The sequence below is a fragment of the Elephantulus edwardii genome, unplaced genomic scaffold (genome assembly GCF_000299155.1).
Source record: "Elephantulus edwardii isolate Elephantulus edwardi_28Jun2011 unplaced genomic scaffold, EleEdw1.0 scaffold00082, whole genome shotgun sequence".
Classification (NCBI taxonomy): Eukaryota; Metazoa; Chordata; class Mammalia; order Macroscelidea; family Macroscelididae; genus Elephantulus; species Elephantulus edwardii.
In genome coordinates, this window is record NW_006399832.1 from 11,908,443 (window position 1) to 11,926,197 (window position 17,755).

Below are 17,755 nucleotides of genomic sequence, written 5' to 3' on the forward strand. Positions count from 1 at the left end.
ACTTTTTTTAGTTTTCTATGTAAACAGCATGTCAGTTCTTGTTGTTGTGTTGTTATGTACTACACAACAATTGTTTTTACTTGATATAGGGACTTCAAACCATAAAGAGCAAGTGATTGGAAAGCTATTATAAACCAATACAAAAGTAAATAAATAAATAATAATAATAATAAGATTAATTTTTTTTTTAGTTTTCTATGTACCTATGTTATGCTTCCTTGGGGAACTTTCACTGTACCTATATTTTACTATTCCCCTAAAGAATATACTTTTATGAAACCAATAGGAAACTTAGCAGTTAAAGGAGGTAATAGCTACGGAATTTCAGAGGATACAAAATTAAAAGACAAGGTGATCACATTTTATGTCCTTAAGTTTTTTCATGGCAATCAAACTAGCCCAAAGTTTTTTTCCAAGACATTAAGGTGGAGGGGGAAGACCCCTGTTTTCAAAAAGGGGACAAAGAGATTACCATTTGTGTCTTTAAGAGGCCAAATCTTTTTTGTTTACTTTACTTAAATATAAATAAATGAATAGTGACAGGCTTTAATGAACATTTAAAATGCTATGCTTATTATCATTAAAATCGTGAACAACATCATGGATCTGAGCCTTGAAATGGTCTGGAGAATGATCATAGGTCATAAGGGCTCATGCCAGAAAAGCAATAAGGATCCCATTACAGCCCTAACCGGAGCCTATCATTTTATAATTAAGAGTTGATAGTGCAGATTTAGTTAGAAAATGCCCAATTTGGTTTTCTGAAGAGATTATTAAAAAGTAAGACACACAAATAGCAATCAAGGTTTTATCAGAAAGAATAGGCATTCCCTAATAAAACCAGTGTACGTCATGTAGATGGAATTAAACAATGGCTATAGGGGTTTTTCCCCTCATAATAATTTTCCTTCAGTTTAATACTAGATGAATTTGCATGTTTGAAAACATAGATTTTTGTTTTGTTTTATTTAAATAAATATTTCCATGCTAGATTACCATCTTTTTGCTTGGTTTTTCTTGTTGCTATGGGGTTTTGCTTTTTTGGTGGTGGTTGTTTTTTGCTTATGCTGAGAAGGAACTTGTATACAACCTTTGGTTTTTATATACAAGTTAAATTTCTTCAAATTGGTCAGATCATTCTGGGTAAATCCAGAGGCATTATAATGTAGCATTTTATGATAACATGTTACCTTATATTGCTTGAGTCTGTTAGTGCTGATGGGCAGGGCTGTTTCCAATGATTTGTAATTATAGGCCTAAAATATATCATGTGGGTATTTTTCTTCCTTTTCTACATTTGTGCTTCATGCTAAAGAAAGCCTGGAACCAAGACCCTTAGAAGTTGCAAGCATAACGCAATAAGTAGAACTACAACAAATGCCAAGCAACAGGCCCTGTCAGACTTGTTTGACAATTTACTATATACAAGGTCACACGACAGGGCTGACAGGAAGAAGAAGACAAATATCCAAACACCTGGAATCAAATGATGAGCAGTTTAGCAAGTTTAATATCCTGTTTTTGTGAAAGTCTTGACATTATGGACAATGAAGTGTTCAGATGCAATTATATTATTTTTGATGTGGCTTTTTTGTTGTTTTACAATCTGTGACACTCCCTCTCCCCTGAGACATTATGCAGTGTTTGAAGGACAAAATGTTAGAAGAAAGCTGGAGTCAGGGTACAGAAGCTTCCAGCATAGTAGCCCTAAGTTCTCTTCCTTCTAGGTTTCAAATTGCTACTCTGGTTTGTAATAAATAAACCCACCTTACATATGCAAACTATATTTTTAAAACTACTCTTTATCTTAAAGCTACATATTATTATTATTTCTAACTAGAATAGTTGTTTACTTCACACACATGGGTAAATATAACAATAACCTTTACAATAAAAAGGACAGCTGAGCAGGATATGACTGCTGCATGTTCAGTTGTCTGACTCAGTTGTACTGTAAGTATAGTCTTTAGATTCCCCTTTTTAACACAAAACACATTGGGCACCCCCAAAAGACACAGTCATAAACACAGTTAACAGACACTGGAGGTGCAACTTTTTGATTAGTGATGTGTCTAATTGACTCTTTGAAATTATTTTTCTAGCTAAACCGAATGTATCAGAGGCTACAACCATCGAATTGAATGTCTTCGCAGAAACTACCCCACTCAGTTTATCCACGCAACCACAACTGTTAGCTGACAGAACTACACCAGTTATTCCTCTAGCCACTGAATTACCTGTCATTACAACAAAGTTTCCTCCTGTGGGAAATATAGTAAATTTTGAACAGAAAGCCTCCGTTCCATCTGAGACCGTTACAGACAGGTTAGTCACAGAATCTCCTACGCTGTCTGAGAGAACCAGGACACTATGGGACGTGAATCACTTGCCATCAGCTTCAGGACAGCCAGACAGATTTGAAGTCACACAAGATCAAAACACAGTTGTCTTCTCCCGTCACACTACTGATTCATGGAACGGTGTCATGAAAGATACATACACAGAAGAAAGTGTCACACAAACTGAACAAATAGAGGTGGGTCCCTTGGGAACATCCTTGGAGATCTCAACACACACTCCTTCGAAGGAGTTACCTGTAACAGAAATGCCATTTCTCTCCACAAGCATGATTATGGAATCCAAGACTGAAAAGGAAACAGTGACCACAAACCTCTATGAATTCACCTTGGGAAGTGAAGATGTTGAAGACAGAACGCTTACAGTTAGGCCTGGCCAGAGCACTTTGGTGTTTAACCAAGTATCTGAAGTTATTACAGTCTCAAAGACTTCCAAAGACACCACACATACTCAGCTAAAGGAATCAGAGTCAATCTCAGCTTCCACAATTCTTTCATCTGTTACTGGGCCTGATAAGGGTGAATCATTCATGGATAACAAGCAAGAGAAGGAAACTACTAGCAGGACAATTGAGGATTTGAGGGGCCAACATATATCTACTACACCTTTCCCACCACAGACAGCAGTAGAATTGTTTCCTTTTTCTGGTGACCAAAGATTAACAGAGGAAACGTCAACAATTATTTATTCATCTCCACAGACAGAAATAACCCAAGGAAGAGAAAGAACAGAAACACCAAGGCCAGAAGTGAAAACAGATGCTTATACTGATGACAAAATGCAAGTAAAAATCACTGCCGGTCCATTTAAAGAAAAAACAGAAGATGACTCTTCTGGAATGGTCTTTACATCATCTTCTGAGCAAATTCATCCTACGGGGTCTTTTGTGAAAACGACCACATTTTATGAGTCTCCAGCTTGGACAGCAACAAAGCCACATGTGCAGCCAACAGAAGAAAGAGATTTGGAAGAAGAATTTACAACAGCTCCAGTTGGATTAGAAATTGATAGAGACCAAGAAACTACCAAGTATGAGGAGGATATTATGACAGAGCATATGACTCACAGCACTTTAAATGGGGAGGTGGTCACTGTATCTAAATGGCCATGGGATGAAAAGAATATAACCTCAAGGCCTTCAGAGTTTACAGAACATGAATTTTCTTCAAAACTGCCCCCGGGTTTTCTTCCCACTATAGGAGGAAATGGAAAGGAGGAAGAAATCCCAAGAATCACTGAACATGGAAATGAATTTACCTTCATTCCAGATAGCACTCAAAAGCCGTTAGAAATAATTACTGAGGAGTATGTAACACGCCACAAAGAGTCCACAGTTAGACTTCGGGCAACTCCATCCATTAGTACAGCAGAAATGTCAACTTTGAGAGATTCTAGAACGAAAGAAAGAATGCCATCAATTACAAGAACTGAAGATCAAGTTATTTATTCAACCACAGAAGGAAGTGCTTTGGATGAAAAGGCAGACATGGACATCTCTAAGCCAGAGTCTACTGTTCCCCAATTCACACACTCTTCAGATGGGGAAGGATTGACATTTGTTAATTATAGTAGCACCCAGCGGCCTTCTGCGGACGTAGACACTTCCCATACCATTCCTCTTTCTGTAATGCCAGAGAAAGAATGGGGAGTTTTAGAACCTTTTGGGCCATCAGAAGGTGAAGTTCTTGGTGAGCCCTCTCAAGACATACGTGTTGTTAATGAGAGTTACCCAGAAGCAACCATTTCTCCTGACACCAAAAGAACAACCACAGAAATGACTCCGGAAACAACCCAAGAAGGAGTACCTTGGAAAGAACAGACTGCAGAACAGCCAATTCCAGCCCCCGGTTCTACAGCTGAAACACCTGTGGATGAAGAAGAGAGCGATGAATCAGCCTATCCAATCCCAGAAGACACATTAGTAACAGTTTCTGAAACGACACCAGTTGGAGGAATTGAGCACACTGTGTTTTATCCACCTGATGCAATAACAGATCATGAGGCAAAACTGGATGAAATGGTAACACTCGCACCAAGTCCAAAGCCTGAACAGAAACATGAAACAGAAAGCCTTAGTCCAAAGGAATCGGAGTCACCTTTGAGTTCTTTTACCACGCATGTTACCCGACTGACAGAAGAAACCACGACTGAGGAAAGAGAAAAGACATCTCTAGATTATATTGACTTAGGCTCAGGATTGTTTGAAAAGCCCAAAGCTACAGAACACCCGGAATTTTCGACAATTAAAGCTACAGTTCCAAGTGAAATTACTGCTATCTTTAGTTCTGTAGGCACATCTCACACAGCTTCTACATCTGCGACTTCGTCAGCAGCCACTGAGAAACCACCTCTCATTGACAGAGAACCTGGTGAGGAAACTACCAGGGACATGGTGATCATTGGAGAATCAACATCTCGTGTGCTTCCGACAACCCCTGATGATTTTACAGCTAAGGAAACAGAAACTGAAATTGATAGAGAATATTTCACAACTTCAAGTACTACAGCACAGACGTCAAGACCACCCACTGGGGAAGGCAAAGAGGCCATCAGACCTCAGCCCATTTCTACTCCAGAACCCACAACGGTGCCAAAACTCCACCCTGAAATAAATGTTTATATTATTGAGGTCAGAGAGAACAAGACAGGTAAGTCTTTGCTTTTTCGACCTATCATTCAAGGCAATCAGCATTTTATTTTGGCAGTTACAATGAGAGAGAGAGAGAAAAAGAAAATCAACCTATCAGCTACTGCTATTAGAAGATAACTGGAGTGTGAAACCATTTTGTATTTTAGCTTTATGTGATTTGTACAAGAATTGGAAGAATGTGTTAAGCATTTTGGAAGACTGTTAGATATGAATTTATTTTAAAGTTATAAGAGGCCCTGCTTTGTCATCTAATATAACCAAATCATCTTGTTACATCACTTCAGAACATGTGGAACAAAGTGTTTTAATTTCAGTGTCTTTCCATGCATTACTACTACTTAAGTGTAGTACTAGACTGTGTTAACATTCCATTGGTCTTTAACTATTAACCTTCAGAACTTACAAACGTGGACAGCTAAAATGATACTGCACATCCCTTGGGTTTGTAAAAAGGCATCTTAAACTTTGTGTTTTTTTCTCATAGGATTTTGTTGATCACTTATTGGGTGGGTGACGTGCTATAGTTTAAACTGTGATTTTCATGCAAATCCAATATTTTAAAGTAACTGTCTTGTTTTCGTCTTAAGGCTGCTATAATTATTAAGAACAAATATATAATGTAGTTCAGGTCTGGGCAATATTTTGATTTATTTCGTAGCATCAGATATCAGAGTTAGGTAACTAAGCATTTCTTACCTATAAATCATATTGTAATACAATATTTTGTGATTTAATTGTTTTATCTCCAGGAATATATGGGATGCTTCTCTTCAAATATTTTCGTTTTCTGGCAGAATTCTTAAAAACCTCTTTCTTCCAGTGACTAATATATATAATTTTCATCACAAAACATAAGTCTTCCTGTAGTGAATGCAGAGCACATAGAGTTCAATACAGTGAGTGAGTCAGGCTTGTTTGTCTGTTTTTATTTTGAGAGGTAAGATCACGGATGCTTCCAAGTTGTTGTAGTCTAGTTTAATGTGAGAACTGAATAAGTTAATGTTTGGGTGGGGTTTTTAAAAAAAAAATTCAGAAAATGCCTAAGTTTTAGGGGGGGGAAATCATTGTAGCAATTCATCCCTTACTATGGGAATATTTCCTCAGGGTATCACTGTCCTCATGAAAATGCACGAGAGTGCACCTGCTGGGAGCAGGGATCTCTGTTGTTCACTCAGCTGGCTTCTCATGTGGCGGGTGGAAGGAAACCTATCACTTGTAAAGGCTTCTGCTCTGCAGAATGTTGTCCTTTAAAAGCTCTTACAGAGATATGAGTAGGAGAGAATGGAATACATTGCCAGGATATTAAAATTAATCCCCACTTCCCAATACGGTTTAAAGAAGTCAGGACTGGGGCATTATTTTCCTGGTAATGATGACGTTTCTTGGAAACCATATCTCTTTTTCCTCCTTGGGGATTTTAAGTCAGAGCAAAGGACTTTCCAATCAAGGAAAAGTGAGGATTTCTATTCATCGAATTGCAAAAGGGAGACAGGAAGAGGTTCTTATAAAAAGAAAGATAAGATGTGATAAAAGCAAAAGAAGATACTTAGTACATGAGGAATTTTAAAAATTTATGTACTTGAACTATTCAGAAGCTTTCTCCAGTTTATATTACTCTGTTGTTAGAGTAGGATCTGTTGCCATAGTGACCCTTGAGGACAGCAGAACAAAACACTGATGAGTTCAGCTCCATCTCTACCATTGCCCTGTCTGAGCCCATTGTAGCCACTGCGTTGATCCATCACGTTGAGAATTCCTCTTTTTTACTGACACCATTTAATTACCAAGCATGATGTCCCTCTAGAGACTGACACATCCTGGTAATATTCCTAGAGTACGTGCGATGAAGTCTTACCATCCTTGCTTGTCGAGAGCATTCTTGCTGCCCTCCTTCCATGACAGGCTCATTCTTCTGGCAGACCGTGGTATAGGCAATGGTTTTTGCCAACACTGTCATTCAAATGCATCAATTCTTTTTCAGTCTTCCTTATATGGAATCAGAGAAAACAGAAAGTAGTAAAAGAAATGGCCTGCATTTGACAATGCTTCCTAAGTGGAAAGCATGTGTTAAAGTTACAGTGATATAAAATGGAAAAGATGGCATTTGATCTCTTTGGAAGTGCTGGTAGTCATCACAAAACAATCAAAACTTGGGAGTAGTTACCAGAAATGTGGAGAGTCTGAACAACCCAGCCCTGTAGCAGTTTATATACCGAGATAGATATTTGTGTATGAGTGACTGGCTTAATAAATTAGTATTGGGAGACACGCATGGGTGTTTTATCATTTCTATTTTAAAACAAGGAATCATAATCTGCCTTTAAGCTATATGTATATTTTTGTTCAGTGTTGATAATTGTTGGTTAGGAAATTCAGAGAAAAAGGAATACTTGTTTACCTCCATCAGCACAGTGTCCCTGTATGTGAGCATGTTGAGGTGAGGGTAGCAGGTATTGATTTGTTTCTATGTATATGTTACCAAATCATCTCTCTCTCTCTCTCTCTTTCTTTTTGTGTGTTCCTATATATGCCTTCTTCTTGAGACTAAATGTATTTTTGTTTATTGTCATGAGGGAACCATGGTGGGACAGTGCTTAAGCATTTGACTGGTAACTAAAAGGTTGGCAGTTCAAACCTACCAGCTCCACCACAGTAGACAATAAAATGACAATGATGCTTCTTCAGCTCTAGCTGCTTATTTATATGAATTTTAGTTTACTTCTATGAGAAATTTCATTTTTTCCATGCATTTTTACCTTTGTTAAGGTGAAACCCTAAAGCAGATTTTAAGTTAATAAATCCTAAAACAGGTGCATAAGTTGTCAGGGGGGGAAAAAAGATGGATGTGTATGTGTAAAAGCCACTTTTTTATGTATCAAGGCACAATTTTTCAGACTGGAAAATCCTTTTGTATATGTAATGAGCTTGTATAAATCTATTCACAAGCTTAGCATTGACTTCTACATGTACTGTGAATCAAGTGAGAAAAAAATACCATGCATGCTACATTAAACCAAGGGGTTCATAATTTTCTGTTGTACTCAGCAAGTCATAAAAATCGTGAGTTTTTTTTTTTTAAACCTACTATGAAACAAAACATGCTATACAAGACACATTTATGTTTTATTTGTTCAAGTGGATCTTAATAGCAAGTTAGGGTGCTGTTGCTGGAAGGCAACTGAAGTTAACAGTTAAAAAAAACTGAAGTAACTTTTCAGCTCATAAAATTTTTATGGGCTGAAAATGCTACAGGGTGTGTTTAAGTGCTGGTTCTGGGGAAAACTGAGAACAGGACGCCTGTCTATTTTAGGAGTAATTTGCACACCTGCATCTTGAAAAATTATTGAAAGGTTTTCTTTGTGAACGTATATGAAGGCAACAGGGTTTAAAGATGTGGGAAGCATTTCTTCAATTACAAACTTTTTTTTTTGGTACGATTCTTCATACTCATGAAATGTCACAAGTTAGTGTAGCAAAACTATGATCGCTTTAAAAAACTGATATACTGGTGTCTTTAAATAAAAGCACAGATATTGAATATAAATACCATTATTAAGTTAGAATCTTAAAACAAGTAGTTTATTAGTAATTTTAAAACTCAATTTTATGTATGCGACTTATTAAAGGAGGTCTGGTTGCCTACTGGCAAGAAGCTGCACTGCAATCCTAAAGTCACACGATTTGAGGTCACAGCTGCCCGTGGAGATAGATGGACATTCTCCTCCCGTGCCATTAACTGCCTCTGAAAACCCGCCGGAGGGTCAGCTATGAGTTGGCTCCGACTCTATGATACACAGCAACTTACTATATCTTGGGGAGCTCTGGTGGCCTAGTGGTAAGGAGCTGTATTGCAGTCCAGAAGACATGCAGGTCAAATCCACCAGCTGCTCTGAAGGAGATAGATGGGCAATCTCTTCCCGTGCAGCTGAACTGCTTTTGAAAACCTGCTGGAGGGTCAGCTATGGGCCAGTTCCAAAATGACTGTATACAACAGCCACAATGTGTCAGGCATAGTCAGTAGGGAGTAGTTGCTCTGCTAACTTAAATAAAGGTCACGCTTCTCTGGCAATTCGAATCGACCAGCTGCTTCTTACAGTAGAATGGGTAATCTCCAGTACAGCCTTTGAACACCACTGGAGGGTCAAGCCATGAGCTGATTTCAGACTCAGTGTTCAGAGAGATGTGTCAGGCTCTAGTAAGCACTTATTTGTGTAACATTGGCTTTTAATTTGCATAGCAAATCTCTGGTGGATAATACTGTGATTTCATTTTACACATGCAAAGACTGAGGCAGAGAGGTCACGTGGCTAGGAGTAGGATGACTGGAGATAAGTCAAGGCTGTTGGCTCTTGAGTCAGACTTGATCATTATATATTAAATCTGAAAAAGCCGGAGCATGTATAAGGTGACAACCTGGCAGAGAAGAAAAATGCAAATATCTTCCATTAAAACGAGTGTCAAAGGCAGAAAACTTGTAAGACCTGGAACACCAAAATGATCCTGTCAAGTTCTGTCTGCCGTAGGTTTTATTGTACCGTATACTGTCTCACACTGGAGACAGAGAATTTAATCTCTGCTTCTCAGTCAGCCATTGCTAGTCCGTGCTAAGAATTTCTTGTGATACATAACATTTAAGTATTTTTGTGAGTCTGTATTCCTGTCAGTTAGGCCAGTAAGAACAGGAATAAGCATGACCAAAGCCTCTTAGATGTTAGGCTCTGTGCATTCCTAAAATCCAAGAATTAAGTCCTAGTTTCATCATGGTATTTGTGAATGTAAGAGTGACCTGGTTGTGAATTGTGACCTGGTTAATCTCAGGTTTGGGGAGTGATTCCAGTGAGAGGAGTGAGCTACCCTGTTTCTTGTTACTCCATCCCATATGTGTCCTCCTTAACACAAGCAAAAAAACCCCACCCCAAACACACAAAACAAAGAGGAAACAGTAATAAATAACAATAACAAAGAAGTACACTTGTGGTGAATAAAGCCACGTCCTGACTCTTCTTAGGAAATCACATTGTTTATCATTTCCCTTGTCCTTTTTTCTTCCTCTTTCCTTCGCTTCCTCAAACAGAGGAAGACCTTTTCTTGAGGAAGATACAGTTACTTGGGAAGTGAGGCAGACTAGAAGAAGGTGTACAGGTATTTTTGGTTCAAGTATTATTCCTACCTTTTGCTATACCTGTTGTTATACTTATTTGTGAAACAAATCACTTGAGAAGGTGAACTTTATGAAGAAGAACATGGCATCAAGATTGGAGGAAGACTAATCACCAGCATGCATTGTCATTATGCAGATGACACAACTTTGGTTGCCGAAAGTGAGGAGAATTTGAAATACTTGCTGCAGAAGGTCAGAGACTATGGTCTTCAATATGAATTACCTCCCAACATCAGGGAAACAAAAGTCCTCACCATTGGGAAACACTAATCGGCAACGTCATGATAGGTGGAGAAAATATTAGAAGTGTCAATGATATCATCTTGCCTTGATCTACAACCAACCTCTTTGGTACCAGCAGTAAAAAAAAAACAAAAACAAAAAACAACAATAACAAAAAAACAAACAACAAACATTATGTGCTGTCATTATGTGCCGACGGCACATAATGTTTGCTGGGTTTTGTTGGTTTTTTTTTCTCCAGGGTGGAACTTTGTAGAAGCCCAATTCCCATGCCACAGCTCCTGCTGACCTCGCAGTTCAAGGGACCTAGGGGCATGTGGCCCACTTGTCCCAAAGGCACCAGACACAAGCAGTTAAAGGGTCTGAGCTGCTGGAGATGACACTTGTACAGACAAAAAACCAAAAACAAACCCAACAAACAAGCAAACCAAAAAACAAGTCAGCTGTCAGAGACATCTCCGAAGTTATGAAGAGCAGTGATGTCAGCTTAAAGACTAAGATGTGCCTAATTCAAGCCATGGTCTTTTCAGTCACCTGGTATACATCTGAGAGCTGAAAAGTGAATAAAGATGATAGAAGTAGGATCAATGCCTTTGAGCGGTGGTATCAGAGAAGAATACTGAGTGTCCTGTGGAATGCCAAAAGAAAAACTACCAAAAGATATGTCTTTGGGAAAGTGCAGTTAGAGTGCTTTTTAGAGGCAAAGATGGTGAAGCTTTGTCTCACATACTTTGGGTATGTTTCTAGGATATGCTGTTCCTTGGAAAGGGACATCATGCTTGGAAAGGTAGAGGGTCTAAGAAAGAGATGAAGGCCTTCAACGAGATTGCTTGATGTGGTGACTGCAGCAATGAGCGCAACTGTGTCAAAGATGATGAGAGGTCCAGGATAGGACGACCCAGGACAGGGTTCAGATCTGCTGTTCGCAGAGTCGCTGTGAACTGTAGTCAACCTGACAGCACTTAACAACCGCCACCAGCCAATTGGATTACTTGGCTGTTAACCATTAGATTAAGTCATAATTTATGATTAAGTTATAATTTATAATTTTAATCCCCAAACTGGATCAATTACAATCGCCATTTGATTAAGCAGGCTCTCATCACTATTTTGATCCCAGTTATGTCATTTACTTCCTCCTTAGCATCATCTACTATAGTTACACTTAATACATTGTTTGGCTTTTTCCAGAATTCAACTAATATGAAATGAATGGTCTAGTGTTTATGTCCCTCTCTCTCCCTCTCTATTTAGCTATCTCTCTCTTTCTCTCTGTGTGTGTGTACTCTTGTTAAGTAGGTTATGACCTTGCTGTTAAAACATTTAAACATTTTTTTAAAACATCGTCTTCTATCCTTTGCATCTAGCACAGTGCGTGGTACCTAGTAAGTAATCAATATTAATATTTTTAATATATAATTATAGAAAAAAAAGAAGAAAAAACTACCGTTGTGACCATGCCAGGTAAGTTTGAGAATCATTCTTAAAAAGCAAATTCAACATGGCCATTTTTTTTTCTGACCACAAAAAGCAGTAGAATAAAACAGAGCTGTGTGGCCGCACCAGAACAAGACCAAGCCCACCACGGGCGAGGTAAGGCCTTCTCACCATGACCTTGCTTCACGTTTCTGAGGCTGTAAATCTTTGTGGAACGAGATGGATCAGCTCTTTCCAGAGGAATGGATGGATGGTAGGCTTGAACCCCTCACCTTTCAGTGAGTAGCCTAACTTTGACTTATGGTGACAAAGAGTACTGCACATACCGTGGACTGTCAGGATAACAAACCCATCTGTCTTGGAGGAACTACAACCAGGATATCTGTTAGAGGCAGGGATGGTGACAACCTTTTGTCTCACGTATTTCAGCTATGTTGTCAAGAGAAGCTAGTCTGTGGGGAAGGACATCGTGTTGGGGAAAGTAGGGGGTCAGCGTGAAAGAAGACTGATTCTCAAGGAAATGGATTAGCAACAAGGGGCCTGAGCACAGCAGGGCCCGTGATGATGGCGCGGGGCCTTGTTCTGTTGTACGTGGGGTCACTATGCGTCCCAGCCACCTGGACAGCACTTAACAATGAAAGCATTGGCTGCTGAGGGAGCCCCTGTGGCACAATGTTTAAAACACTTGACTGCCAACCAAAAGGTTGTCAGTTCAAACCTCACTAGCTGCTCTGTGAAAGAAGCACAAAGCTATCTGATCCCTTAAAGATTTATCAGCCTTAGAAACCCTGTAGGTTTTTTTTTCCCTTGGAAACCATCATGTCCTCCACTATCACTGTGGGTTGTCATTGACTTGATGGCTGCGGGGTTGAGTATGGCTGCATTGATGGTTCAGTGGTAGGATTCTTTTTTTTAAAAAAATGGGTTTGTTTTTTTTTTTAGATTTTAATGAAAGTTTATAAAGAACTTGGATTTCCACTCATTCATTGTTGTATACTTTCCTCCAGTGGTAGAATTCTTTTAAAAAATATTGTTTAATTTTTTTATTTTAATGAAAGTTTATAAAGAACTTGTATTCCCAATCATAAAAAAAAAAGGGTATTGATTGTGGATCCAAGCAAGCTATAATTATTAACAAGCTCAATGTCTTCTCCATCTATTATGGTGCTGCCAATTGGCCCAGTGATGAGAATCGTTGTCTTTTTGGCATTGAGCTTCAATCCATATTGAAGACTACAGTCCTTGACCTTCTGCAGCAAGTGCTTCAGGTCTTTTCAGTTTCAGCAAGCAAGGTTGTGCCACCTGTATATTGTAGGTTGTTCATGAGTAGTCCTCCAATCTTGATGCGACACTCTTTCTCATAAAGCCTTGCCTCCCAAATGATCTGTTCTGCGTATTGAAAAGATTGAAAAGGTATTGAGTAAGGATGCATCCTTGACACACTACTTTCATGATTTTGAACCATGCAGTGTTTCCTTGTTCTGTTTTGAGGGCTACTTCTTGGTCTAAGTATAGATATCATATAAGCATGCTCAAGTATTCGGAGATTCTCATTTTCCTCAAGATTAGCCACAATTTATTGTGATCTTTGCACAGTCAATGAAACACGGATAGACATTCTTCTGGTATTCTCTGCATCCATTTGACATTGATGAGCTGTTCAAGTTATTTTTGGATAATCTTCAGCAAGGTTTTGCTTGTATGTAATATTAGTGATGTTGCTGTTGTGCACCAAAGAGTCAGAACCAACTGATAGCTGACTCTCTGGTGGGTTTTCAGAGGCAGTTAATTGCACTGGAAGAGACTGCCTATCCTTCTTCCATGGAGCAGCTGTTGGCCTCGAACCACATGCCTTCAGGTTTGCAGCGCAGCTTCTGGTCACTAGGCTACCAGAACTCCCTAATATTAGTGATATTGTTTGATAATTTCCACAAAATTCCAAAACCATCCCAAGATCAAGGTCAGAGACTGCTGAGTTTGATGCAGGATCCAGAGACAGCAAAGCTTTGCCAGAATATCATATATATTGCATGCAGTACACACTACTTACTCTAACAATCAAGCCTCCCACTTCATGCACTTCAAAAAACCTTTGGAAGTAGGCTAGGCAGGCTTTCCTTGGGAAATGGATTTTATTCCATAATATACAGTAGGACAATCTGTTTTACCATTGTTGTTGCTTCTAACATAAGGAATCCTGGACAAGAAAAAAGAACCTGGTGCTGGCTAACTGGGGCTGTGAACTGTTGATCCTTCTGGCTTTACGTTTCCTCATTTGTAAAACTTGGGAGTAGGCTGGGTGAAGTTGGAGACAGGGAATATAATTTTTAATTAGAATATTTCCAACATCCAGTCCTATCTTTAATTTTATGCTATAATTTTTTTAACTCTTTACCAAATACCCTACACTAGAAGAAAAATAACACCAATATAAAAAACCTTAAAAAAAACCCCAAACAACAAAAAAAACTTCCACGCCAGGAGCAAGCAGGTCAGTGGGAATTTGACTGAGTTTTCTTAAGCCCTGCTGGACACAAGGTCCCGCTGGGGTGGGGGATGCTGAGTGAGGGCCCCTGGGTGAGGGCTGCTGGACAAGGGCTGCTGAGCAAGAGCCTCTGGGTGGGAGACAGACAGCTGAAATCTGAGTGAGGTCCCCAGACATGGTCGCCCCATCTCTCTGCCCACCCCACCCCAATTCAGCTCCACACCTGGGCCTACATGTGCAGTAAGTCAACATGCCTTTAATCCAGAGAACTATGATCTTATGTAGCTACAAGAGGCTGCTCTCACAGGCCCTGAACTGAAACTTCCCTTGAGTCAGAAGATCAGAGAGAAACACAGGTGGGGTAGCTGCCCTACCAATTTCTAGAGCATTGTCTTCAGCTCAAGAACCTACCTTCACCTCAAGCATGAAAAACTCTACCACAGCAATGTCATGAAAGAAGCAGATTCACCCACACCCTACACAAGTGCAAAGCAAGATACCACGCCCCAAAGGTGACACAGTATCAATGGATTTCCTGAAGCCAGAAAGTCTGATGGAATGTTTTGATGCAGAAGTTAAAATAACAATGATTGAATATTTTCAATGGATGGAGAACAAACTTGAAGAATTACAGGACACTGCAAGTAAAAACCAGGAAGAACTTAAAAAAATAAATAACACCACAGATAAAACAAACAAGGAATAAGTGGCACTGCAAAAACAAGACACCATGATCCAAAATATGAAGGCCAATGTTTCAGATAGTATCAAAATGATGGAGGGACACATGAGCAGAACTGAAGAGATGGAACACAGAACCAGGGATATAGAAGATAGAGCTGTCACCACTGATCTGCTAGAGCAAAAAGCAGAACCATAAAGGAAGGAAAAAGAAGAAAACTGAAGGATAATGTAGGGCACCATCAAGAGAAATAACATGTGCATCATCAGAATCCCAGAAGAGGAAGAAGCAAGTAAAGGCACTGAAAAAGGTGTGAAGTTGGCAGCCGACAAGGAAGAGCAGGTCCCACCTGTGAGGCCCTTGAGCAGCCCACCTGGCAACCGACCCCCACCTGGCCAATCTGCATCCCTAAGCCACTCCGCACTCCCTGTCCCTATGCCCACATCCACCCACCATGAGCTCGCTGCAGCTGTCACTCATCCTGTGCTGCCTCCACCGCCAGCAGCACATCGTGGCGGTATTTTGGGACACCCTGCCAGGGCCTGGGTGTCTGTCAGAGGGTCTGCTCGGCAGTGGGGGCCACAGGACAGTCAGGCCAGGAGCAGCTAGGCCAGGGCAGTCAGGCTCCTCCAGTGAGTGTGCCCCTCGTCAGAGAAGTCATTCACAACTCAAAAGAAGTGATGAGTTTGGTGCAAGAGAAAAACCCCACCTTTCTGCCGGTTCTGGCTATTATTCAGGCAGGTGATGACAACATGATGCAGAAAATAAACCAGAACTTGGCTGAGGAGGCTGATCTGAGTATCACCCACATCTGTCTTCCTCCAGAGAGCAGCAAAAATGAGATTATAGATGAAATCTTGAAGGCCAATGAAGACATCAGAATCCATGGCCTGGCCCTTCATGTCTCCGAGAATACATTCAGCAGCAAGTTGCTCAGTGCCCTGAAGCCAGAGAAAGACGTACATGGAGTGACAGATATAAACCTGGGGAACCTAGTGCATGGGGACATGCCTGAATGTTTTATTTCACCGGTTGCCAGAGCTGTCAATGAGCTGCTTGAAAAATCAGGGATCAACTTAAATGGAAAGAAGATCTTGGTGGTCGGGGCACAGGGGTCTCTGGAAGCTGCTGTGCAGTGCTTGTTCCAGAGGAAGGGCACCATGATGATGAGCTCCCAGTGGGAAACCCCTCAGCTTCAGAGCAAGCTTCAAAAGGCTGAGATTGCTGTGTTAGGCTCTACCAAGCCAGAAAAGACCACCACCCCTCAATTGGATATAACCAGGAAATACAGTTCTCAATTGTTCCCACGACTTTCTATGAGGGAAGCTTGAATGTGAGTCTCCCAAGGTGCATTCCAGCAGCCTCATTGTCAAGGACAATGTGAGTCTTCTGGTGTTGGCTCTGCGGATTCAGAACATGGTCAGCAGTGGACGGGGTGGCTCCAGGAGCAACAGTATATGAGTGGAGACTGCGCTGCCTGAAACTCCAGCCTCTCTCTACTGTTCCGAGTGATATTGAGATTTCAATAGGACAGACTCCCAAAGCTGTGAATGTACTGGCCAAGGAAATAGGCTTGCTGGCAGATGAAATTGAAATCTATGGCAAAAGCAAAGCCAAAGTGCATTTGTCTGTACTCGAAAGGTTGAAAGACCAAGCAGATTGAAAATACATCTTAGTTGCGGGGATCACGCCCACCCCTCAGAGTGAAGGGAAGAGTACCATGACCATTGGTCTTGTCTAGGCTCTGACCACCCACCTCAGTGTCAACTCTTCCACTTGCCTCAGGCAGCCTTCTGAGGGACCCTCGTTTGGAGTCAAAGGAGGTGCTTTGGGTGGAAGATATGTCCATGTCATCCACATGGAGGAGTTCACCTCACTGGAGACATCCATGCCATCACTGAGGCCAACAACCTGCTGACTGCCGCTGCTGACACCAGGAATCTGCATGAAAGTACTGAGACAGATAAGACTTTGTAGAGTCGACTGGTTCCCTCCGTGAACGGTGTCCGAGCATTTTAAGAAATTCAGCTTGCTTGGTTAAAAAAGCTGGGTATACATAAGATGGACCCGAGCACCCTGACAGAAGAGGAGGTGAGCAGATTCACCTGACTTAACATCGACCCTGAGACCATCACCTGGCAGAGTACTGAATACCAATGGCAGATTTCTACAAAAAATAACAATTGGGCAGGCAAGCACGGAGAAGGGACTGTCCTGCCAGGCACAGTTTGACATCACCATGGCCAGTGAGATCATGGCTGTGTTGGCCCTGACCGTCAGCCTGTGGACATGAAGGACTGCCTGGGCCGAATGGTGGTGGCCAGCGACAAGAATGGGCAGCCGGGACGCAGCGCGAGGGCGACGCTGCCAGACCGGGGAACGCCGGGGAAACGCACGCGGCCGCCTGCCAGACCGGGGGAAAGCCGCCGCCAGACCGGTAACGCCGCTAGAGGGACCCGGAAGAGACCCGGGAAGAGCAGCCGGGGGAACGCACGCCGCCGCCCGCCAGGCCGGGAGAACGCCGCCGCCAGACCGGGAACGCCAACGCCAGCCGGGGGAACGCACCCCACCGTCAGCCGGTGGGAACGCACGCCAGACCGGGAAACGCCGCGAGAGGGACCCGGAAGAGACCCGGGGAGAGCAGCAGCCAGCCACCTGCCGTGGAACTCCAGAGGAGCAAAGACTGCCGGACTCTGTGGGACCCCCCTGCAGCCCACACCTGTGTGACCCTTAGCACAC

The 17,755-nt window shown here is 41.4% G+C and overlaps 1 protein-coding gene and 1 pseudogene across 4 annotated transcripts in view; both read left to right on the forward strand.

The window, feature by feature from the left end:
• The window catches only part of VCAN (versican), a 151,955-nt gene that overhangs the window by 59,540 nt on the left and 74,660 nt on the right, over positions 1-17,755 (forward strand). For 2 of the 4 annotated variants that reach the window (XM_006889868.1, XM_006889870.1), the window contains exon 6: positions 2,103-5,006. The exons of the other annotated variants lie outside the window; for them this stretch is intronic. In XM_006889868.1, the coding sequence (XP_006889930.1) occupies positions 2,103-5,006 (2,904 nt within the window). The remainder of the gene's footprint in view (positions 1-2,102; positions 5,007-17,755) is intronic. 4 annotated transcript variants of the gene reach the window in all.
• LOC102870150 overlaps positions 11,870-17,755 on the forward strand; it is a 6,371-nt pseudogene continuing 485 nt past the window's right edge.